Consider the following 26,443-nt stretch of genomic DNA (forward strand, 5'->3'; position numbering starts at 1 on the left):
CATATGCGGCCGACCAAGGTTCTGAGTAGGCCCACGGGACATTTTGTTGACTGTTGCCCACGCGCAGGGTTGCCACATTCCGCTGCTTCCTGGTATGACTAAAGTGATGTACACATAAAGCAAGTACAAAGACCGTAGAGAATGCAAAGTCTCACTCCAAACACTGCACCAGGGTTGGTAACACACATTGACTGTATTTTTATATTTACATCAAAGAATGATAAACTTCATCCCCTTTATCCAGTGCTCACCTTCTCTTACTGCATTACCACAGTTATGTAGCACCATATCCTGAACCAAACAGGTTACTGTCCTTGAGAAAATCTGAATCACCTGCATCTTCTTTGCATTCCGCTGATCCAGATTCACTTTTACCTCCTTTTGAGCCAGTTATTCCCTCCAAGCTTCCAGAATCTTCTGAAAATATTATTTAATATGTTAGTGTACACAACCCTCAAATCTGCTACATAAGAACATAAGAACATAAGAAATAGGAGCAGGAGTAGGCCATCTGGCCCTTCGAGCCTGCCCCGCCATTCAATAAGATCATGGCTGATCTGTCGTGGCTCAGTTCCACTTTCCCGCCCTCTCCCCATAACCCTTAATCCCCTCTCTTATCAAAAACCCATCAACCCGCTTCTTAAAAATATTTAGCGAGGCAGCCTCCACCACTTCAACGGGCAGAGAATTCCAGAGATTCACCACCCTTTGAGTGAAGAAGTTCCTCCTCAACTCCGTTCTGAACCGCCCCCCCTTTATCTTGAGGCTGTGCCCCCTAGTCCTACTGTCTTTTTTGAGCGGGAAGAGTCTTTCCACCTCTATCCTATCCATCCCATTCATCATCTTATACGTCTCAATGAGATCTCCCCTCATTCTTCTAAACTCTAACGAGTACAAGCCTAGTTTATTCAGCCTCTCCTCATAGCTCAACCCCCTCAACTCCGGTATCAGCCTAGTAAACCTCCTCTGCACTCCCTCCAGGGCCAAAATATCCTTGCGCAGGTGCGGCGCCCAAAACTGCACACAGTACTCCAGCTGCGGCCTCACCAATGCCCTATACAGCTGCAGCAAGACCTCCCTACTTTTATATTCAATCCCCCTCGCTATGAAGGCCAGCATCCCATTCGCCTTCCTGACCACCTGCTGCACTTGCAGGCTGGGTTTTTGCGACTCATGCACAAGGACCCCGAGGTCCCTCTGCACCGTCGCCTGCTGCAGTTTTTCGCCACGTAAGTAATAGTCCTTCCTACCATTCTTCCTACCAAAGTGGACCACCTCACACTTGCCAACATTAAATTCCATTTGCCATTTCCTGGCCCATTCGCCCAGCCTATCTAGATCCTTCTGCAGACTCTTCACACCCTCCGCACAATTTGCCTTTCCCCCAATCTTGGTGTCATCAGCAAATTTCGACACCCTACACTCGGTTCCCTCCTCCAGATCATCTATATAAATGGTAAATAGCTGAGGCCCCAGCACCGACCCCTGGGGCACCCCACTAGTCACCAACCGCCAATCCGAATAGCACCCATTGACCCCCACTCTCTGCCTCCTATTTGACAACCAATCCTCTATCCACGCTAACACCCTACCCCCAACTCCATGTCCCCTGACCTTCTGCAGTAACCTCTTGTGAGGTACCTTATCAAACGCCTTCTGAAAATCCAGAAAGACCACATCCACCGGCTCTCCTCTATCCACCGCCCTAGACACATCCTCATAGAACTCCAGTAAATTTGTCAGACACGACTTCCCTTTAATGAAACCGTGTTGCGTCTGCCCTATCAAGCAATTCCCTTCAAGATGCCTCGCAATTTCCTCCTTAATGACGGATTCTAACATTTTACCTACCACAGACGTTAAACTAACCGGCCTGTAATTCCCCGCCTTTTGCCTGGCACCCTTCTTAAACAACGGCGTACATTTTACGCATCTAATCTGATCAGCGCAACTTGTGGGCTGAAGGCCCTGTTTTGTGCTGTAGTTTTCTATGTTCTATTAGGTAGGCCTAGTAGGTAGGGATATGATCAGTGCAACTTGTGGGCCGAAGGGCCTGTTTTGTCCTGTAGTTTTCTCTGTTCTCTTGAAGCAAATGAACATGCAATACTGTAGATGCTGGAAATCTGAAATAATCCAAAAATATCTGGAAATTCTCTTTCTGTGCTTCCGGTAAGGATTCTAATCCATCACCCAGCTTCCCTGTCTCATCGACTCTGATAATTCTGATGAAAGTGTTATTACTTCAATGTTTTTGAGGATATTGCATTGGTCTGTGGAAATTTTGTGTGTGTGTGTGTGTGTGTGTGTGTGTGTGTAACTAATTAAGTTGGGGACTGAGCATCAATGGAATCGAGATCATCAAAGGGACTAGGTGTGAAAAGCAAGTGCTTGAAGTGAATGGGCCAAGCTGACATCCTTCCAACACAAACATGACATTGGTAGAAACATGCACTCGGAGATAAGTGAGAATTTTGATTTTAGCTGTTGAATTTCAAAGGGAACCAAGACAGGATTTACAATTTAAGGAAAGATCATAAGTAAACATATGAAAGATTTTTATATTTTGTACACAGTTAAGTCGTCTACCCACAAAGACAAAAGTTGAAAGATGTGTGGGTTAGGTTGACTGGCCATGCTAAAATTGCCCCTTGGTGTCCTGAGATGCTTTGGTTAAAGGGATTAGCAGGTAAAATATGTAGGGATATGGGGATAGGGCCTAGGCGGGATTGTGGTTGGTGCAGACTCAGTGGGGCGAAGGGCCTCTTTCTGCTATGTAGGGTTCTACGGTTCTAAGTTCAGAGAGATGCTGCTAACAATGGTTTTAAAGATGAAAGAGGAAAAACATATTTAAGGAAAGGTTTGGGGGGAATGACCTTGTAAGATTCTGCAGTGTTCTATGCTGGAACAGAACTGTCAAAAGGAGCAAAGTGAAGCAGTCTTCAGCCACTCTGCAGAGAAGTGTCCATTTGTTCCCGGCAGCAGAGTTTTGTTTAAAGCGTTATATTTCCATATTTGAGTATCTCGAAAACCTGGAGGTGGATTTTTGTGATATGAGTTTGGAAACACTGCTGTGACAATCATCTGGGGGGAATTTGCGAAAAAATCCACAGCAGGTTGATTGACTGGCATTGTTATTTGGTTTCAGAGTGGGGTGCATTTCTTGAAATCTGTATACCTTTGTGAAGAACAGGGGGATCGAAGGAATATTGTATAATAATGTTCATGTTTAATAATTTTTTTTGTTGTTAAAAACTTATTAAGAGTCTTGTGACTCTGTTCCTCCATATTTTCTAAAAGAATATTACGATCTTCTGAGCCAGGATTCCATTCTGGGACCTTCCTGTTCAGTAATAACACCAACGTATAAGATGATGAATGGGATGGATAGGATAGAGGTGGAGAGACTCTTCCCGCTCAGAAAGGACAGTAGGACTAGGGGGCACAGCCTCAAGATAAAGGGGGGGTGGTTTAGAACGGAGTTGAGGAGGAACTTCTTCACTCAAAGGGTGGTGAATCTCTGGAATTCTCTGCCCGTTGAAGTGGTGGAGGCTGCCTCGCTAAATATTTTTAAGACGCGGGTTGATGGGTTCTTGATAAGAGAGGGGATTAAGGGTTATGGGGAGAGGGCGGGAATGTGGAACTGAGCAGCGACAGATCAGCCATGATCTTATTGAATGGTGGGGCAGGCTCGAAGGGCTAGATGGCCTACTCCTGCTCCTATTTCTTATGTTCTTATGTTCTTATGAATCAAAGGTAGAGGAGCAGAAATATATTTCCAAGTTTGGAGGGGTGCTGTAACTCCGAGTCCTTCATTGATCCTAGGCTTGGAAGATGCTGTCAAAGGAGAGTTGACAAACTGTTGCAGTTCATCCTGTAGCTGGTACACACTGCTGCCATTAAGTTTTGGTGGTGAATGTTAAAGGTGGTCATTGGGGTGCTGATCAAGTGGGTTGTTTTGTCCTGGATGTTGTTAAGTTTCTTGAGTGTTATTTTAACCATATTTATCCAAGCAAGTGGCAAGTATTCCATCACACTCCTTTGCAGATGATGGACAGACTCTGGGGAGTTAGGAGGTGAGTCACTAGCTGAGGAATTCCTAGCCTTTGTCCTGCTCTTGTAGCCACAGTATTTATATAGCTGGTTCAGTTAGGATTCTGGTCAATGGCAACCTCCAGGATTCTAGTGGGAAGTTTACTGATTGTAGTATCATTCACCATGACAGCATGGTGGCACAGTGGTTAGCACTGCTGCCTCACAGCGCCAGGGACCCGGGTTCAACTATGTCTGTGTATAGTTTGCACATTCTCCCCATGTCTGATTAGGTTTCCCCTGAGTGCTCTGGTACAGCTAGGTGGATTTTGGCTCTTACCTGTACAGTTAGGTCATTTTAGACTCTTACCAGGACAGCTAGGTGGATTCAGACTCTTATCTGTACAGCTAGGTGAATTCAGACTCTTACCTGTACAGCGAGGAGGTGCAGAGTTCCACTGTCTGCCACTCAGACATTTTATTTCATCCCTTCCCTCCAGTTTGAATCCGGACTTGCAGGTGTACCTGACCGAAGATTTACAGATTGAGAAATGGGCATGAGCGACAATGGGAATAGAGCCACAGGGAGTCGCTGTAAAAATAATAAACAGAAGCTGTCAGGAGAGGTGGGTGTAGATGTTCAGGAAATATTTGAGCAAGTGTCAGTAAAACAATAGTGTATTTCTCCTGCCTTCAGGTTATGGGCATTGCTTCTTTGTAATAAAAATCCCTGTTGCATCCTTCAATCACCAGTTGTAAGAGATGCTGAAGTTAAGGAATTAATTCTTCCAATTTAAACATCTCAATGCTACAGCTTTAGGGATTTTATTTTACTAACACATTAGTTTATATAAATTTTCTTTCTTAATTACATGTTGAAAATTGTATTGACTGTACAATATTCTCCATATAGTGCAAGTGTCTGCCTGAATCTGAACATCTGGACCCCCCTCTCCCCCTGGGGCCTTTGCTAACCTGTGTGCCTCCGACTGGCTCTGGTCACACACCACACCTGGTACACACCAGGTGCTTGCTGTAGCGAACCTGTTGTGATACGTCAGTGTGAATGGACAGTCCAAGGTTAGGGGTGGTGGCTGCGGGGGTGGGGAGTGGGAGGGAGGGGATCAGATCAGGCATAAATGCTGGATATGCATATGTAAGCAGATGTAAAGGTGGATCTGATTTTTAAAGTGAGGGAGGCGGGGACAATCGGGTGGGAAAATCCCGCTGGTGTAAAAGCCATTTTGGACTTCCTAATCGAGTCTCCGCTCTCTTTGCCATTCTTGCCTGCTCGAAACGAGTAGAAGGTGGGTGGAATCCCCTCTAAGTCCAGGAACTGGAGACCTGGTAAGTTTGAGTAGTCCTGGAGCAGGGAGGGTAGGGAAGCATTGAGGGGATGTGAGGGAAGTCATCGGAGTCTCAGCAGAGAAGCCAGAGATGGATATCTGGAGGCCAGTGGATCTTAAGTTGGGCAGAGGGAAGCAGTGCCCAACTTCAGAAATGGACTCCTGTTGAAGGTGCTTCCCCCTTTCCACCTGAGATGTACCATTGTTGTATTTTGACCTTCTCCCACAGAGGTTCAATCTTCCCGCCAACCTACAAATTGAGGCTGGGCAGGAAACAACTCTTAAGTGGCCATTAATTGTGCAAGGGTGAGCTTCCTGTCTAAGGCTATGACCATCCCAATGTAAATACAATGTGTGGTTGGGATGAGCAGGAACCTGGAGGGAATTCTGTCACTTCAAATTCACACTCCTCCCCTTCTCCCCACCTAAAAATGGGGGAGCGTAGAATTCTGCCCAGTATCTTTTAAACTCATTCTCACCACCTTCCTACTCCATCACTCACATGTTCAGTTTTACGACAAACATAATGAAACCTTACATCAGAATTCTAGGAAAGGCCCAACAGAAACATACCATTAGTCTTCTCTTTCCAGGCACTAAGATCTAGGCGTGAAATGTGATTGCATCCGACATATCCTTTTGGGTACAACCTGTACCTAAACACATCCTGAGGGAGTTCTTTGATCCTGGTGTTATCGCAGATTAACCTGGAGATTGAGGTTTGCCAAAGGGCCTGTTGCTGGCTGGCAGTAAAAACCCCCTCATTTTCCCACCAGAATCTGAAGCACAAAGAGCAAGACAAATGATTATTCAGCAGGATGGTTTACATTCATTTCTCAACCAGTCCCAGCAAAAAAGGTAACTGGACATTGTTACTTGAGGCATTTTATTGGGCAAAATCACCAATTCAACAACAGTAGCTATACAATGTAATTCGTCTGTGCGAAGTATATCTGAGAGACACGGAAGGTAATATATCAATTAAACATCTCTCTTGCTCTTTTCTTGCAGCTAATGCCTACTAGCAATGATGGTCAATGACAACTAACCTCAGCTACCATTAACGCATGAGCTGAAAGGACATTGGGACTTTCCAGCCTAGTCATATTGCGACCTGCCATGCTAGAATTGGGGGCTCAGTTATAAGTCAATTGATTTTAGATGGGACCAGACAAGCCTGCTGGTGTATGGGGCTGGAACATTCTGCCCATTATGTGGGAATTACGTAAATAATGTATTCAGATATGAGAAGATTCCTTTAATAGTTAAAATAGTTTAGTATGTCAATTTATTCTGGTTGAGAATAAAGTGAGTAAATTAACCCAGCTATTCTGATGTATTTCTTTCCAGAAAGCATCCTTTCTGGATGTATCATGGCTTAGAACAACAAAGAAAAGACCAGCACAGGAACAGGCCCTTCAGCCCTCCAAGCCTGTGCCAATCATGATGCCCCAACTAAACTAAAGAAAAAACCTTCAACGCTAATTTGTTCCATATCTGTTAGAGGGATTTAGGATGATCTGTTACTAAAAAGACTAATAAATTGGGGTAGACTAATTTAGAAATAAATATAGTATAGGAAAAGCACAAAATGCCAGGAGTTACAAAGGTACTGTTTTGCATAAAAACACATATAACCATTGTGAGAGAAGTTAAACATGTGTTTTATATATTCTGTATTAAAATATACACCTTGGCCAACTACAGACTGCCCCAAAACATAATGGGATAAAAGCTGAATACGATGAACCACATTCTTTAAGAACGATACAGCCACACAGCACGGTTTTTATCAGGATGAGTTATAGCCAGTATAACTTGCCAGACAGTAAAATGACTAAAGGAATACAATTCTTTTCAGTAAAGGCAGTGGAAAGAGAACTTGTGAACTCAGTGAACTTACATAGTGAGTTTCTAAAAGACAGTGGGAAACAACTTTCCAGTATAACGTAGTGGTTTGCCAGGAAATAGTGGGTGAAAACTTCTGGACTTTACGGATCTGTGTACTCTCATGTTGCCAGAAGGTGGAATGTTATTGGCCAAGGTAAATAACTTAAACTAAAATGATTGGCTCATCAGGTTAGGATGAACAGAGTAGGAGGGTGGATGATTTCCGAGAAAACTATGAATGTACTACCGATAGAAATGTAATTTAGAAATATTTGGGCCACCCCAAACTATTCTCCTACATATGAGGACCAGGCCAGGGCAATAAAGTATGTCTTCAACCAGAATTACTGTCCCTGTGAGTTTACTGTATTTGCTAAGCTGGAATTAATAAAGAGAAATCCTTCACATGAAATCCAGAAAAACTCTGACAGTATCCCCCTATTCCCTCCCTATTCATGTACCTTTCCAGATGCCTCTTAATGTTGCTAATGTGCCTGCTTCCACCACCCCCTCTGACAGGCACCTACCACTCTCTGCGTGAAAAACTTCCCCCACACATCTCCATTAAACTTCTTCCCTCTCACTTTGAATCTCTGACCCTCTGTAATTGAAAGTTTAGCATGGCTGCTGTTCTGACCAAGACAGCAAGAAGCTACAAAGAGTTGTGAAGGTAGCCCAATCCATCATGCAAACCACCCTCCCATCCATTGACTCCGTCTACACTTCACACTGCCTTGGAAAAGCAGCCAGCGTAATTAAGGACACCATGCACCCTGGACATACTCTCTTCCACCTTCTTCCATCAGGAAAAAGATACAGAAGTCTGAGGTCTCGTACGAATGACTCAAGAACAGCTTCTTCCCTGCTGCCATCAGACTTCTGAATGGACCTACTTCGCACTAAATTGATCTTTCTCTACAGCCTGGGTATAATTGTAACACTATATTCTGCACCCTCTCCTTTTCTTATGTAGTCTGTGAACAGTATGTTTTATCTGTGTAGCATGCAAGAAACAATATCTTTCACTGAATCCCAATACATATGACAATAATAAATCAAATCACATCAAATGTTCCTCTGGTAAGTTTGGTGTGAGCATGCAGGGTCAGTAACAAACTCAGGTACGGCCTGAATATATTCATTGGGATTGTATTGGTTTTGTGAGAGTTGGAATTCCAGCTACCACAATAAGGCCTTAGTGCATCAAGCAGGGAGAGCTGGACGAAGAGATTCTTAAGTCAGGAGCTAACATCCTCCACCTATCAAGTGGGACCTGGATCAGTGTGGATACACTACTTTTCCAGAGCTTATGAGGGTAACTCCAGGTGAGCCTCAGGCTGGACCAGAGGTCTGCATGTATCACTGGTTGTGTAGAATACATTTTTCACCACAGTGGCTTTTTTCAACCATTCCCATAGCATAGTGACCATAAGCCACAGCTTTCTGATCTGAGAGAGAATGGAGAGGTGAAGCTAACCTTTCCCTCAGGTCAACAATCAACTGCTTGCATTTCTGCCTCTTTGCATGTCATAGTGTTGTACAGCGCAGAAAAGGCCCTTCAACCTATTGAGTCTGCACCGGTGACAACGACCACTAAAGTTTGTGATAATCACATTTTCCAACACTTGTCCCATATCATTGAATTTTATAATGATTCAAGTACTTGTCCAAGTACTTTTATAAAGATTGTAAGGTTGGGATATTGCAAATATTCATGAACACTATAAGGCATATGGGTTAAACATCAAATGATAATTGTGGTGACAATAATTATGGAAATGACACTAATTCTGGAAGCTAAAGTTGAAAGATTGTTCTAAAAGTTTATTAGTGCAAGGGAGCTGGAGATAGTGGTGATGGAGGGTGTGATGAGTGAGGTGAGTATTGGAGGAGATCGAAGGGTGGATGCTAGATTTTTGTTCCATGTTTTTATTTATAACTGAGAAGCAGAATTTAGACTTTTGGAGACAAATCTGTTGAAGGAAGAATACAATAACGTGATATAAAATGGGTCACCTTGATGCTCTTAATACTTCTGTTACCTGTCTCCATCTCTCAGGTTCTTGAATTGCTGCCCTATCAAGCAGGCAAACAAAGGGCCCACCCTACCACCTTCCACAAAGGGTTCGGAGATCCCCCCGACCCACACATCGATGTTGTCTGGAGTTCCATACAACTTGAGGAGATTCGTTGCTAGGTCCATACTGTTAAGGACGAGGGAAAGGTCCAAAATATTTTGGGGCTCAGAAAGTCGACAGAACCTTCGCCAAGCATTGTAACCTAGATTCAGAATGGGGAGGTGGGGGTTACTTTTCTGTTTATGATTTTGAGCAGTAAACAAAATGATAAAGTTAGCACAAGAAAAACATTTCAAAGCCTGCAATTTGAGGGTTTCATGATTTTCAAATTGAACCTATTTATCATAAAACCCCTACAGGCAGAAAGAGGCCATTTGGCCCATTGAGTCTGCACCAACCACAATCTCACCCAGGTCCTATTCCTGTAACCCCACCTATTTACCCTGTTAATCTCCCTGACAGTAGGGTCAATTTAGCATGGCCAATCCACCTAACCTGCCCATCTTTAGAGTGTGGGAGGAAAATGGAGCACCTGGAGGAAATCCACACAGATATGGGCAGATTGAGCAAATTCCACACAGACAGTGACCGAAGCCAGGATTGAACTCTGGTTCCTGGCGCTGTGAGGCAGCAGTGCTTGCCACTGTGCTGCCCCTATTTAATCTCGTTCTTAGTGTAATACATGAGCTAATTCATCAAATATAGACTGTCTTTGTAGGAATCAACAATCAGAATGTGCAACAGGGCATAAAATTACAACCAACTGCACTTGAGACTAAAAGACCTGAATGAGTGAATCTGATTGCAGATTATGTTACCTGGAAGCCCGTGGTCTCGGGACCGCTGTATGTTGATGGCAGACAGGTCCAAGGCTATATGATTCTGTGTGGCAAACAGCTTCTCACGCAGTTCATCTGGCATCATGGAGTTTTGGGTCTGCAGTTTGCAAGGGTAACCAAGCAAGCCCCGAAAGACTGGATCAACTCCACCTAAAAAATAAAACGCTTCTTTTTCAATGTTAATTCACTCTTGATTTTTCTTTGCAGTTGAACGATTGCACGTTTGTGTGTGTTTCTCATACTTGACATCTTAGTAACTCTCTGCTGTAACCTATGGCTTGATGAAGTAGTGCAATTGTTCAGAGACATAGGCAGGGTGAGTAATCAGATGCTACTCCCCAGGGCAGAAGTGTCAATTACAAGGGGGCAGAGGTTCAAGGTGAAAGGGGGAAAGTTTAAGGGAGATGTGTGGGTGAAGTTTTTCACGCAGAGAGTGGTGGGTGCTGGGAATGCATTGCCAGAGGAGGTGAAAGCAGGCACATTAGCAACTTTTAAGAGGCATCTGGATAGTTACATGAATTGGGAGGGAATAGAAGGGTATGGACCAAGTAAGGGCAGAAGGTTTTATTAGTTTAGTTAGGGCATCATGGTTGGCACGGGCTTGGAGGTTCAGAGAGCCCTTTCCTGTGCAGTACTTTTCTTTGTTCTCTGTTCTAATACTAACCAGAATTACTAATCAGACTGACCTGTCCTATGTCTGACTTGGGACAGCTTGATAGGTCACTGTAGATTCACTGCATGTTACTTTATACATGAAGTAAATGTGTGGAGTAAAAAGGGAGTAACACTAAGAGATAAAGATAAAATAAGCAATCACAAGCGACTAGTGAGAGGGGGAATAGATCCTCATTGTTCTATTGATTTTAGTGGGATGAAAATGGGGTAGATCGTACAATGGATGGGTGTTCCACTCTCTCAGATTACTGTCAAAGTGATAAAGATTAAAAAAAGCTACCCCCAATGAGTTACTGTATTAAGCAGAGAACGGCCGCTCCTGATTCAGTGTGGATAAACGGGAGGTGATATGATCTGGAGAGATTCAAGCAAGAATGTATACCCATAGACTCAATGGAAGGACCTTGAAGAACATGGATGAATATAACATAACAGGCAGTAAAATTTAATTCCTTGAAGGTGAGTGGACGTCACAAGAGCCGTAAACAAAAATTGTCTGCATTTTGGGCTTTGATAATTAAATGCATAGAATTCAAGAGGAATTTGCACAAAGAATTGGGTATTAATACCATGGGGAGAGGGGGAACATGGGAGAGGGGAAACGTGGGGAGAGGGGGAACACGGGAGAGGGAAACGTGGGGAGAGGGGGAACACGGGAGAGGGAAACGTGGGGAGACAGGGAACACGGGAGAGGGGGAACGTGGGAGAGGGGGAACATGGGGGAGGGGGAACGTGGGAGAAGGAGAACGTGGGAGAGGGGGAACGTGGGAGAAGGAGAACGTGGGAGAAGGAGAACGTGGGAGAGGGGAAATGTGGGAGAGGGGAAATGTGGGAGAGGGGGAACGTGCGAGAGGGGGAACGTGGGAGAGGGGGAACGTGGGAGAGGGGGAACGTGGGAGAGGGGGAACGTGGGAGAGGGGGAACGTGGGAGAGGGGGAACGTGGGAGAGGGGGAACGTGGGAGAGGGGAACGTGGGAGAGGGGAAATGTGGGAGAAGGGGGAACGTGGGAGAGGGGGAACGTGGGAGAGGGGGAACGTGGGAGAGGGGGAACGTGGGAGAGGGGAAGTGTGGGAGAGGGGAAATGTGGGAGAGGGGGAACGTGGGAGAGGGGAAGTGTGGGAGAAGGGGAACGTGGGAGAGGGGAAGTGTGGGAGAGGGGAAATGTGGGAGAGGGGGAACGTGGGAGAGGGGTAGTGTGGGAGAAGGGGAACGTGGGAGAGGGGAAGTGTGGGAGAGGGGGAACGTGGGAGAGGGGTAGTGTGGGAGAAGGGGAACGTGGGAGAGGGGAAGTGTGGGAGAAGGGGAACATGGGGAGGGGGGAACACGGGAGAGGGAAATGTGGGGAGACAGGGAACACGGGAGAGGGGGAACATGGGGGAGGGAAATGTGGGGAGAGGGGGAACGTGGGAGAAGGGGAACGTGGGAGAGGGGGAATGTGGGAGAGAGGAAATGGGAGCGGGGAAACATGGGAGAAGGGAAGTGTGGGAGGGGGGAACATGGGAGAGGGGAAATGTGGGAGAGAGGGAATGTGGGAGAGGGGAAATGTGGGAGCGGGGAAACGTGGGAGAGAGGGAATGTGGGAGAGAGGGAATGTGGGAGAGAGGAAATGTGGGAGAGGGGAAACGTGGGAGAGAGGAAACATGGGGAGAGGAAAAGTAGGGTAAGAACTTTAATACCTTGGATAGGGTCTTTGATGGGCATCCATTGGCCACACTCAAGCAGGTCAACTGCTACTGCCACTGGTAAATACCCATGGAGTCAGACAGATGGTGGGCATGACAATATGCCATTGTGTTTGTGGTATTCGACTGTTAACGTTCAATTATGTGTGTCACACAATAGTGCCAAGAGACTGCAGATTCATTTCTGATCCGAGACTTTCCTACACTTATTTCCATTTCATTCTCTACTGACTGATGAGTATTTAATATAACAGTATGAGGAAAACTTTATCTTGTATCTAATGTGTGCTCTGAGTGCTTGATGAGCCAATATAGAAGCAGTTAGCACCCTGTGCCTAATACTCATTGAAGCAGCCTGTGAGAGCTGCGTATTAATTCTGGAAGCTAAAATTGGAACATTGTTCTATATTCCAGCAACACCATTAAGCACAAGAGTGCATCAATATTTGAAATTGATTGTTTATACACAGTCGGCAAGGCTGATGTTTACAGGGAATGATAATGCTGAGTACCTTCCTCAATTAAATTCCATGGAGCAAAGAAGGTGTAGTGTAGGGGAATGCTGGAATACTTTGGGTCCTCCTGGTATTTTTCATTATAACGTTTCAGAATTGGCTGGATCGTGACATGCCCAAAGCGCATAGCGGCGGTAGCGAAGACATTGGAGAGTCTGGGATCAATTGACTCATTGTAGCCTTGGTATTGAGAAAGGTATTTCCCTGTTGCATCCTTACCAATTATGTAGGGAACATAGTCCCTGTAAGTTATAATCTGTCAGAGAGAAGTCAGAAAGTAATTATTAATCAATTGTAAATGATGGTCAAATGACTTTTATCATTGGTGTAGTCGCTATGCATCCATTCTCTCTAATTTCTCTCCCACAACTTTTCTTATTGTCTTCCCCATTGTAATCCCTTAATCCCATGTTCTCAAATAGGAGGCACACTTCAGGGAGAATCGCATGCTCGACCATATCATTACAACCTTAATTTTTGACCCATATTACACCTAGAAGACAGGATCATAGAATTACAGAGAATTTCTCACCACCTCTCAGTTTTACAGCCTTTTTCAAATGCACCACCAATTCCATTACCCTCCCGAGCTACAGCTTCAGGCCGAACTACACTCAGCAACATCAGTGACCTAACAAGATTACTCTCCAGGTGGAATGAACTTCAATTCTCCAGGTATCCTTCATGAATATATACACAATACTTACAGTGTAGCCTTCGACTCTGAGGATCCACCAAGGGTGAGTGCAGACATGGTGGATTGCCTCACTTTCTGTGAGCAAGTTGAAGGGAAAATCCAACCAAGTCTAAACAAGCTGGGGAGATCAACAAGACAAGAGGCAGAAGGAATAATTTTCACCTTCATCACTCAGGCCATACTGACAGAATAGGATACATTACTTGCGTGTTAGAGAACCAACTTTCCATGTCCATTGATATGGAAATCTGCTCCATCAATTCACTGTCCAAGAAATGAAGGTTAAAAAAAATCCTTTCTCCCGCACGTACAGACAAATAAATAGAAAGAAATAGAAATGTATAAAGAGAGATCGAAGCAAAGAGAGAAAGAAAATCTCAGTGAAACAGAGATACCGTGATTCTGTATGCATGGAGTCTCACACACAAACACAAATGTGAATCATCAACATAGTAAATGCTAGATGAAAAAATAACCACGTCTATCTGTTTCGCTTTCTACCATCAGGGGAGTAAGGATTCAGTAATAATGGAGGCAAATTAATCTCCATCAATTAGTCTAAAACATTCCCTGATCTGATATGGAGAAAACCTTGCAGTGAAGATCTTTGAGAACCATAGGTCCAAAAACCTCATGCGGGATTTTCCGACCCTTCTCACCACAGAATCTTCCGATCCCGCCAATAGGTATCCACCTACCACAACCCCCCAACTCTGCCCCTCCGTGGGTGGGTTCCCTGTGGTGGGATGGGAAAGCCATAGATCTTGGTGGGACCAAGAGATCTCGCCGGAGGCCAATGGCAAGCTGTCTCTGCCATCGGAAATCATCCCACAGGGAGAGGGGAAAACCCCAATCCTCTGCTTCGATTTGAAGTCTGTTCCATTTTTTTCTCTACCTGTTGAAACGCTCCGATGATTTTCCTGGCCTCCTGGTAGATTGTTTCTCCACTCCAGTGTGGGTTCAGTTTCTTCAGCTCTCTCGCTATGCGATTGTGTTCCCGTAGAAATAGTGTGTGAAAACTGAGCAGCCCCAGGTTTTCATTTGCACGGTTATCACCTGTGTAAACAGGATGAGCACGTTATTTACAACAAAATAGAAACATGCACAAAATAATATGGGTTGGTCTCGTATTATGAACAAACCCCAGAGATCCAGACTGGTGAATAAGTAAAGTGCTACAGTGGGGAGGTGATGGTGTAGTTATAATGTCACTGGACTGGTAAGCTTAAGGCCCAGGCTAATACTATGGTGACATTTAAATTTAAGTAATAAAATCTGGAATATTAAACTAGTCTCAGTAATGGTTCCATGAAACTGTCATAATATCACATCTGGCTCACTAATAAATCTGTCATCTGTACCTGGTCTCTCCTACATGTAATCCCAGACACACAGAAATGTGATTAGCTCTTAACCACCCTCTGAAATTGCCTAGCAAACCACTCAGTTGAAGGGTAAGTAGAGATGGGCAATAAATACTGACCTTGTCAGTGACATGCACATCCTGGAAGAGAATAAAGAGAAAAGAATGCAGCTGATAGACTGAGGGGTGCAGTGAGTTAGCACACAACTTCATACTTTGGAGACTGCTGTTCAAATGTAACTTTGACTGACAAGATGACATTTTACTTGCAGCAATAACTCTAAATGGATACTATGTGAAATTGATTTGGATCGCATCAACCCATACCCCACGACGATTTGTGTTGCAGGCTCAATTATTCACCTAATTTATTAACTATTTAGATGGTGGCTTAGAAAGAATTTGCTGATGACACAATGATAGGCAGCTTTGCAAGCTGTGTAGGTTGAGATATTAAGAGGGATATTGATAGATTAAGCGAATGGCTAAGGGATTTCACTGGAGGCAAATGTGAGGACATTTATTTTGGACCTAACTAGATAGAAAAGTTAGAAAGAGTGGAGGACTGATAACACTTGAGGATCCAGGTACATGAATCAATAAAATATCATGAACAGGTACAGAAAACAATTTATATCTAAAACAAGGGAGTAGAAGGTTTGCCTCAGCTGTATAAAGATGTAGTTAGACCAGACATTGAGTGTTGTGAGCAGTTCTGGGCACCACATCTTTGGAAAAAAGTATTGGCCTTGAAGGAGTGCAGCATAGGTTTATGAGAATTATACCTGGGCACTAAAGGTTATATTATGAGGAGCAATTGTCCAATTAATGTTGTATTCCCTGTAATTTAGAACATTAAGGGGTAATTAGATTGACATTTTTAACTCATTAAGGGGAACAGAGAGAAACTATTTCTGCTGTTTGGTGTTGCAATATTACTTTAATTTAGGTACTGCAGTATTCTGTTAAGCACCTGTTTATAACTAAAATATATACTGGGGCAGCATAGTAGCACAGTGGTATAACTGCTTCCCAGCGCCAGGGACCCAGGCACAGTCCCTGGCTTGGGTCACTGTCTGTGTGGAGTTTGCACATTTTCCCTGTGTCTGCGTGGATTTCCTCCGGGTGCTCCGGTTTCCTCCCACATTCAGAAATGTGTGCTAGTTCAGTGCTTTGGCCCAAACAGGCACCAGGCTGTGACAACTAGGGGAATTTCACAGTAACTTCAGTGTGGTGCTAATGTAACCCATACTTGTGACTAATAAATAAAATTTACATTTATTTTATAATGTCCAGAAATTTACCACCCCATCCACCAGGAGAATCGGAGCATGGGAGTGGCAGACCGTGGAAAGGTATGTTGACTTTGGGCAGGATTTTATGGTTTTGGGATGAGCAAGACTGTAAAATTCCACCCATTATCACCACAGGAAGTGATGCAAGGCAACATATGACACAGCAGCATCACCAATGTTAGATCACCTGATAGTGTGTACATGCAGAGCTTTCCTGTCAATCTGCATGTAGACTAATGGTCATCAATAAAGATGTGGAGATGCCAGCGTCGGACTGGGGTAAACACAGTAAGAAGTCTCACAACACCAGGTTAAAGTCCAGCAGGAATATTTGGTAGCAAATGCCACTAGCTTTCAGAGTGCTGCTCCTTCATCAGGAGGACCATCAATGAAGAACCCAAGCATTCATCAATGTGTAATTGGTAGGTTTGTGTTACATCCCGGTAACACAACAGTTGGAAAGTCTAAGGTTCAGGGACATTGTCTGGAAATTTGAACCAAATATGTCAGGAGTGAAATTAGAAAACATTTCTACTTACAATGGGTGGTAATAGTTTAAAACTCTCTTTGGCAAACTGATAACTGATATTAGATCAATATTAATTTTAAAGCCGAGACTGATAGACTTTTATTATCTGAGGATTATGGAATATGGGACAAATCTCATTGAATGGTGGAACACGCTTGAAGGTTAAATAGCCTACTCCTGTTAATGGTCCAAATCCTTTGCTCTCCGGTTTGTCAGAGATGCGCATTGGGATCTTGTGGAAGTCCTGATGTGCTGAACTGTGTGGGTTTTGTGTAGGAAGCTTCAACTTCTGATGGTCATTTCCCCTGCTGCCTGTGTCCCTCCATGAATATCTCCAAATCTGAGCTAGAGTCTGAGACTTTGGGCAGTTCTGATTTGCTTCTATAACTTCATAGGAACAGGAATAAACCATTTGGCCTTTCAAGTCTACTCCACCATTCAGTAAAATCATGACTAACCTGGTTGTGGTCTCAACTCCATCTTCCTGTTTGCCCCCATAGGCCTTGGCTCCACTCTATCTAACTCAGCCTTGGATAAATTTAAAGACACAGCCTTCACTGCTGTCTGAGAAAGAGAATTCCATTGTGGAAAGCGCTCTCACTTAACCTGTTTATGTACCTTTACAGTCTTTCTCTTTACAACTTACTTTCTTACCTATCTTGATGTCATATTCAAATTTAGTTACCATGTTTTCAGTCCCTTCAACCAAACCATTGATACAAACTATAAATAGCTGAAGACTGAGCACTGATCCACTATTTACAGCTTGCCAATCCAAGAAAGACCCATTTATCCCTACTCTCTTCTTCCTGTTAGTTAACCAATCGACCCAATTAATCCCCTACACCTTGTGCTCTTATCTTGTATAATAACCTTATCAAACCTTTTAGAAATCTGAATAATCACATCTACCAGTTCTCTTTTATCCACATTGAATGTTACTTTGTCTAAATCGCCAATAGATTAGTTAAGGAACACAATTTCCCATTCCCAGAGCCATAGTGGCTCTGCCTGATCACATTGCCGTAACCTCCTTAATAATAGATTCTGGAACTTAGTCCATTGCAGATGATAAGCTAACTGGCCCATAGATTCCTGGTCACCACCCTGAATCCTTTCTTTAAAAAATGTCTTACATTAGCTACTTTCCAATTTACCGGGCTTGAATTTTCAGGATGGTAAGCGCTCGGCACCCGTTATCCTGAGAGTCAGCGCGAAGTGCCTCCCTGCCAACTCTGACAGGCCACTCACCTGACGAAGGGGCAAACTCCGAAAGCTTGTGAGTTTACTATCAAAAAAACTGGTTGAACTTCAACCTGGTGTTGTGAGACTTCTTACTGTGTTTACCCCAGTTCAATGCCGGCATCTCCACATCATGGCTTCTTTATGACCCAAGGATGCAGGTCATTTGTTCTGGTGATGTATCAGCCTTTAGATCTAATAGTTTTCCTGGCACTTCATTCCCCCATGATGATAATTGTTTTATGTTCATCCCTCTCCACCACCTCTTGATTGTCATGTATCTCTGGGAAATTTTCTAAGTATTCTACCAGGAAGACAGACACAAAATACCTGTTCAATGCTTCTGTCATTTCTCTACTTTCCATTATCAATTCCCAGACTCACTCTCTACAGGACAAATACCCGCTTTAATTACCTGAATAGTTACCCAGAAAATATTAGACAGAAAAACCCTCGTCCAACTCTTGGGTAGCACCAGAACCCACACTCCACCACCCCACCAATTCATTCCCTATGAACCCCTGACTACCCTACTGGCTCTCCTGATTACCCTTGGACCCCAACTACCCCTGCAAGAATTCAGCCATCTCACCCACCTACCACCTCACCCACCTGCCACCTCACCCATTCATCCCCTCACCCATTCAGCCATTTAATAACCTTTAAGCTCACCACATGACAGCTATTGCCATAAAAAAGGGGCCATATCCTATCTTTGCCCTGGGCTCAGATACCCTGTGCTATTAGGTGCTTTTCATACCACATCATCAACCAATGATTTCTTACCAGCTAACATACAGGGAACGCTTAGTCCAAAACAAGATGAGCTGTTGTGGGTCATAACACAAGAGTTCTTCTGGCTGGGGTTTCTGAAAGGCAGGTATTTCAGGTTGTTGTCTGAAAAGGTGGGATTGACCATCAACAGGCCCTGGTCATTGGTGTGATCCCTGAGTTTCTTTGCCTGGCTCTTTGTATTGCCGTAAATACTGCTGGCATCAATGAATGATGTCTGCATGTTGATCTGCTGGCATGCACTCAGGCCCTGAAACACTGAGTGGCACACGAGAGCTGATCGGATGAATGGTATGCACTGATGGGCATCTGTAATCCGTGTGTCGTCATCAGGTACCTGTGGATGGAAGGTCAAGGCAGTGATGGAAGCAGCTATTGATAGGTCCACAGTGCAAAACAACCCTGCTCAGGCAGTGAGCAAGGAAAACCAATAGTTCTCTTGTTTTCTGAAGAAGTTTTTGCCATAAAATACATCAAGATTTATTTACTCTTTAACTGCCAGAAGAATGTGCCAAATGACTTGAGGATCTGTCCATTTTATAAAGGCAGATCTGGGGGAGCGATTCTCTCAAAAAAACTCCAAATGCCAAACTTGCGTGAAAACTGAAGGAACTCCCGCTGATATTTTTAAGCGTGATTTTCAGAATGAATCTCCCACACTCTTTGCACTCCAGAGTGCCCGAACATCAATGACTCTTAAAATCAGTGGGCGGTGCCTATTCCTGCTGGAGAAGCTGGCATCAAAGTGCTGAGCGAGCCAGTGTCAGAGTGGAGATTGGCACATGTGCAGTTGCCCTGCACTGTGGGCCTCCTGATTGCTGACCAACCCCATGTGCCCCCATTTCTGTCCTTGCTGAACCCTCCTATCACTAGCCTCCCGGACCTATCCATGCCAGCCTCGATGTCTCCACCTCCTCGATGCTCCATGGCCTCAGTTCCCTCCAGCAGTGTCAGCCTCCAGTTCCACATTCGTGGGGAGCTGGTATAAGCCCTGCTGGAGTGAACCACTCCTGGGCTGGGGGGATGGGCGGGAGATGCTAGTGGGCCCGGAGACTTCAGTCCCAGGCCTCCTAATGAAATTTAAATGAAAATTTAAATATTTAAATTAGCTCTCCAGGAGCTGAATACTCTAAAAATCTTGGCCTGGAGACCATGGCTCCCAGTGGGGAGCCTGCTAAATGGTGTCCACTGATGTCTCCACCACCACCCCCATCCCCCAGTCTAGTGGGGTAGCCAAGTGCAGAGTGTTCCTGGGTCTCTGGACAGTAATTGGAAGTAATGGGCAGCACGATGGCACATTGGGCAGCACAATGGCACATTAGGCATCACGGTGGCATAGTGGTTAGCATTGCTGTCTCACAGCTCCAGGGACCTGGGTTCAATTCTGGCCTTGGGTCACTGTCTGCTTGGAGTTTGCACATTCTCCCTGTGAGTGTGTGGGTTTCCTCCCACAGCCCAACGATGTATAAGTTAGATGGATTGGCCATGCTAAATTGCCCCTTAGTTATACATTCTAATATATGTTGGTTAGGTGAATTAGCAATGGGCAATGTGTGGAGTTATGGGGCTAGGGTGGGGGAGAGGGCCAGGGTAAGATTCTCTGTCAGAGAGTTGGTGCAGACCCAATGGACTGAATGACCTCTTCTCCACTGGAGAAGATTCTATGGATTCTATGATTCTTATTACTGTGCAGAACACTCCCCTTCTCGTGCATCTAAATGTTTGGCATTCAGTAGGGAACCACAATTTATTTAAAATTGTACCACAATGTGAGTTAAAGTTTTTATTTATTAGTCACGAGTAAAGCTTACATTAGCATTGCAATGAAGTTACTGTGAAATTCCCCTAGTCGCCACAGTCCGGCGCCTGTTTGGGTCAATGCACCTAACCAGCACATCTTTCAGGGATGCACGTTAGTGGCTCACTCATGCACAGACATATATCAGTCGCAGATTCCAGCTGTGAGAACCCGGATCAGTCTAGGATCCTCCTTGTTTCTAGATGCTGATGTTGTTATAAATACCAAGTTCATGGTTCATGTTAATATTTTAGAGATAATGTTTACTTCTGGAGAGAGTAAAGTTTAACTATAGAAAATGTGATAAATGTAACAGCATCAAGACTGTTGTACTTAAAAGATTGTTGTCATGTCGATTTAAGGGTTTAACAGCCAGAAAGGTAAGATCATAAAACATGGATTTATTTAGCAGGAAAACTTGTCTACACTGCTTGCAAAGGAAAGCTGCCCAGACGGTTATTTTGTTTTGTGACTTAGAGCCACAGTTAGTTTAAAAACACTTAGTGAGCCCTGGGAAGCTACATTATTATGGAGATGAGTGTAGCTTAAGGAAGCTGGGGAGTTTCAATGTATCTGTGTGATTTGCTGGGGAGTGAAGGTTCTGCAGCAGAGGAAAAAGTCAGTCCAAAAGGTTCTGCTGTTAGCAGGCTCCAGGCAGCAAAAGTGTTGCTGTTAGCTGGCTCTGTGTAGTTGGGGCTGAGGTGAAGTCTCAGGAGTTGTTTGATACCTCTGTGCACTTAGAGCTCAGGAGGAGTTCCAGGAATGGACACGCTGGGATCTTTTAAGACTTATCTGGAGAGTCACATGAGCAAACTGGGAATGGAGGGATACAGAAGAATGGTTTAATTGAGCAGCGCAGGCTTGGAGGGCCGAAGGGCCTGTTTCCTGTGCTGTATTGTTCTTGGTTCTTTGTTTCTTTGTTCTCTTTCATAGCCCTGTATAATTGGGACTCAGGAGAAATCCTGGGAAGCTAAGAAGATGGCCAAAGGTCATTGATTCCAAGCTGAAAGCCTTCAGGCTCTGAAGGAGCCCTATGAGCCATTTATAACTTGGTGTAGCAACTCGTAAGATTGGAGCTTGGGTGAAATCCAGGAGAAATGCCAGACCAGTGAAGCTAGCCATCTATTAAAGACCTGCTACCAGCACCGACTGAGGTACAAACTTTGTAATCTCGGGGAACAGCAGCTCGTGAGACGATATTGAAACCCAGGAGATGTACATTCTGCGTCAGAATGCTTTTGAGAGAATTCAAAGGCTAGAATTTCGAAAGTGATATGTTTGGTGTACCTCATTATCCTCCTCCATTGGAGTGTGGGGGGGGGGTTCCCCTTCTGCTTGTGGGAGTTGAGGGATCGTAGAATCCCTACAGTGCATAAATAAGCCATTCGGCCCATTGAGTCTGCATCGACTCTGACACTGTATCTTACCCACACCCATTTTATCTCTGTAACCCCACATATTTACATTAAAATCCATCTCACCTACACATCTTTGGAAACTAAAAGGCAATTTCATATGACCAATGCACCTAACCAACACATCTTTTTGGACTGTGGAAGGAAACCAGGGCACCCAGAGGAAACCCATGCAGACAAGAGGAGAACATGCAGACTCTGCACAGACACTGACCCAATCCAGGAATTGAACCTGGGTCCCCAGCGCTGTGAGGCAGCAGTGCTAACCACTGTGCCACCTTTCATTCAAAATAAACCCAGATCTGTTCAGTGTTGCTACCTATGATTTATCAAAATTAGTGTGAGCACTGGACTAAAATAATTATAATTAATAATTTGAATTAAATGTACAGTTTCAATAGATGAGCTGCTGAGTATCTGTAGAATGTGACTCAGAGGTGATTTAAGAGGTGACCTACTTTGTTGGATCTGCTCACAGCGGCCAGCATAGCAGGATAAAAATATCCCACCCTTGCTGTGTTAAAAGTGAAGAGTTACTGTCTTTTTACTGAAATCCAAACACATGGCCAGTAGCTGCCGTTAACATCCTCATCTTCAACATAGGAAGAAGAGGGAAATGCAAAGGATGAACAGCATGGAAATCTGCATCCAGGGATGGGTTGATTTCTATGCAAGAAATTATCAGGATGTTTTTAGTTGCTTGCAATTGTTTTACAGAATATAAAGAAAAATCCTGTTTTAACAAGAATTAAGACACTGCACCTTATTTTGGATGGCCCGGCTTTGAGCTGAATGGACACCATAAAAATGCACTTTCAGCTCCCAAGCATGTCTTGAAATAGAGAATCAATGCCTCACCTTAATTGGGAAACAAGGAATTCTTTGCACACAAGACTTTTGACAGTTGATGCCATTTCTGAAGGTCTCAGTGTTGTGAGATGGACGAATTAAACTGATATCGTGAGTAATCCACTGCCCCCATTGCATAAACATCTGATTCCATTCGGAATCCGGAACTATATCCTTAACGGGTGCTTTCAGGATTTTGTTGGAAATCTCTCGGGCCTGAAAAAGAATGATAAATAATGGTTAGCTTTAAATGTTCAGGGCATGGAGTCCACCTTACGGGTTTTTGGCAGGTTCATTTTGGCCTTAGAGTAGGTTGAACAGGCTTATAGATGGAGCCTCATCAACAATGTTCTTCTTTGTACATTTCCACTTGGCCACGTGGGCAAAAGAAGGAGGTTGGGAATGGACAGAGTAGTTAGGATTGCTAACTCTCCACAGTAGGCCTGGAGTCTCCAGGAGTTCAATACAGTCTCTAGGCCACTGCATGTGCAACCCTGGAGAAGAATCACAGGGACAATCAAAATGTTTTAAAAACTTTCTCTTTGAACATTTCTCTTCACCAGATACAAAAATATTGAAAATGGTGGGGAGAGCAGGCTGTTGGGCCAATGGTCAGGCATCATCCCACTGGATAATAAGCCTTTTTGCTTTCCAGGAAGGCAGTGCATCACAAGACTGGATGTGAGAATAAACCCACTCTGGGAAAGAAGAATTGCACAACAGTGTGTCACAACTTCTGAACAAATGGGCCAAGTTTGAATGCAACAAACTGTAGCTTTCCGACAAATTCCACATTTTCACTGGTCCATGCCAAGTCCTCACACAGCCTTGCCGATCATTCTTTGCTTGCCATACTTACCAACTCCTCAATAAAACGCACCTTTGAGATGAAATGGACATTAAAATCCTTTTCACTCATGCAACTTCCAGGGCCGATAGTCATTGTAAAACAAGTCAAGTCTGTGGTACAAATCTTTTTAAAATTATTTTATGGGATGCGGGTGTTGCTGGCTGGGCCAGCATTTATTGCCCATCCTTAATTGCCCTTGAAAAGGTGGTAGTGAGCTGTCTTCTTGAATCACTGCAGTCCCTGAGGCAGAAGTACACCTGCAGTGCTTTTAGGCAGGGAGTTCCTGATTTTGACCCGGTGACAATGAAGAAATGATGATATATTTCCAAGTCAGGATGGTGAGTGGCTTGGAGAGGAAGTTGCAACTTGGAAGTTGCTGATTCCTTGGTCGGTATGTAGATTGTCCACTGAGCCATATGATCTTCCAGCAGCAAAGAAATGGACATTTCAGTCCAGTGTGCTTGCTATAGCATTCCCAAAATGAATCCCATTGTCCAACTTTCCTCATAGTCCAGTAACTTCCATTTCTTCAAACTTTCTCTCAAACAATGCCTCAATTAGTCTGTTCTGAGCTCCAACAACTTTTCATATAAACATTAGCTCCTGACTGCTCTACTCATTCACAGTGGCAGTTAACTTGATAAACTGATTCTCTGACAGAAGAAATAACCTTTGTGGGTAACTTGTGGAAAGGCCAACATCTCAGGATTACTTACATTTGTTGTTATAGGATGTCACCTTGAAAGCAGAGCTGAAATTACATAAAGGCCTCCCTCACCCCCATTGGCAAAGAAACTTGCCCAGATAGTTCTGTGACCTCATCTACATTTCAAGCAGTGGTGGGAGTGGGGAGGAGAGTTGGCACGACCTGTCTCTGACTCACTCAGGACAGTTTTTAATGCAGACAATGGGCATCTTACCCATTGAGAGCCAGCAGGAGATCCGTATTAGCTCCTTTCTGATGGCCTGCCACATTGAGTGTCAATAAGCAGGCCTCCCCACAGTCTTGGGTAGTGGAAACAGGAATTCCACTCACTGAGAGCTACCGGCCATTTAGTGGCCAGCAGCTGCCCATTGCAGGTAGTGAGAGCAGTGCCACCTGCTGGCAGTGTGCCCATCAGAGGCCCAGGATTGCTGAAGGAACCCCCAGGACACAGATGAACGAGGGTGAAATGGATGTCGGGTGATGGAGGTCACGGGAAGGGATGGAGGGAATTTGGTAATATACCGAAGGGGATGGCTTCCCAGTGCTAGGTTCCCCCTATCAGGCATTTAGTGCCTTTGAACAAAGGGATCCTACCCAGGAGTTAGCAAATAAACCCAATAGACTTTGCTTTTGTGCTCCCACACAGTGAGTCCCCACCACCTCTGGTTGAACACCAGCAGTGGCAGCAATGAGGCTGTTAAATGGGCATTAATTGCCCACTTGCAGGTCCCAATTGGTGGTGAGGAAGGGAAGCTGTCCAAGAGCCAGATCTAATTGGGGTAGAGGTGAGAAGGTGGAGGGGACCCCACCTGCCACCCTCCAATCTGTTTGAATGCACACCCCCCACCTCCTCACCTCCATGCTCCCTCTGGGAGGGTATTAAATATCACCATTCAACCCCAGTCTCCGATGAACCCTCTGGAAATTGTCTTTGCTTTAACTGCCATTCCATAAGGAATGCCATTCCAACAATGGAAACTGCTGGAAATTAGTATGGCTTCAGCTGGCTGGGGCAAAACCTTATAATCATCTGACACACCAGACAAAGAGTGCACTGAAATAAATGTGACAAAAGCGAGTCAGAAAAGCAAAATATATTGTTATACAAAAGCAGAGAAGACCACAAGTGAAGTAATTGTAGGGTATAAAAAGGCAGGACACTGTTCCTGAATTTCCTGAGCCAGAATTAAATACATAATTCTGATTTTAACACTCTGTCATGGTACAGTTAGCTTTGTATTTGATTTAGATTCCAATTAATAGGAATAGCGTTGTGCATGAACTGTTTGTCTTTAATGGACTGTGCTACATCAATCAAACCCTCGCGTTGACAAGCATTTTATTACATGTTGCTGTTAAAAATTATCAAGTGACTAAAAGAGAGCAGGAGTGACTTTTCCTGGCTGCGGGCTGCACTGTTCTATGTATCTGTTTGCCCAAGTGCCGAACAATAGTATCTCAATACTGGTAGTGCAGTGGGAATTTCACAGACTGAACATATACCCACCATTACCAGAGATTCTTATACTACAATAAGTTAATAATAATATTCTAGTGCCAAGAACTACTTGTTCTTCCAGCACTGTCCATTTGGAAAATACAGGCAATATGTTGAGTGAGCAGTCTGGGTGCTAACATTACACCAACCTCAAAATATAGATCCCCAAAACTTCTCAATTCCTTCAGTCTCTCCTCAATCCACCCATTTACAGGTTTTATAATCCAAATATGCTGCTATCTGATCACTACTTCAGGGCTGATCTCATCACCTTCTCTAATTCTCTAAGGGTGGCACAGTGTCCCAGTTGTTAGCACTGCTGCCTCACAGCACCAGGGATCCAGGTTCGATTCC

At 44.3% G+C, this 26,443-nt stretch overlaps 1 protein-coding gene across 1 annotated transcript in view; it reads right to left on the minus strand.

Moving 5' to 3' along the window:
- Positions 1 to 274: 274 nt before the first annotated feature.
- Positions 275 to 26,443, minus strand: part of LOC145357593 (eosinophil peroxidase-like) — a 50,906-nt gene continuing 24,737 nt past the window's right edge. Inside the window, exons 7-15 of the mRNA XM_080211071.1 lie at positions 23,045 to 23,251; positions 18,968 to 19,310; positions 14,648 to 14,808; positions 13,053 to 13,311; positions 10,162 to 10,332; positions 9,308 to 9,545; positions 5,949 to 6,154; positions 4,460 to 4,621; positions 275 to 417 (exon numbers count right to left, since the gene is read on the minus strand). Of these exons, the coding sequence (XP_080067197.1) occupies positions 275 to 417; positions 4,460 to 4,621; positions 5,949 to 6,154; positions 9,308 to 9,545; positions 10,162 to 10,332; positions 13,053 to 13,311; positions 14,648 to 14,808; positions 18,968 to 19,310; positions 23,045 to 23,251 (1,890 nt within the window). The remainder of the gene's footprint in view (positions 418 to 4,459; positions 4,622 to 5,948; positions 6,155 to 9,307; positions 9,546 to 10,161; positions 10,333 to 13,052; positions 13,312 to 14,647; positions 14,809 to 18,967; positions 19,311 to 23,044; positions 23,252 to 26,443) is intronic.

Source organism: Carcharhinus amblyrhynchos, chromosome 23 (genome assembly GCF_965287045.1).
Source record: "Carcharhinus amblyrhynchos chromosome 23, sCarAmb.v2.hapA, whole genome shotgun sequence".
Lineage (NCBI taxonomy): Eukaryota > Metazoa > Chordata > Chondrichthyes > Carcharhiniformes > Carcharhinidae > Carcharhinus > Carcharhinus amblyrhynchos.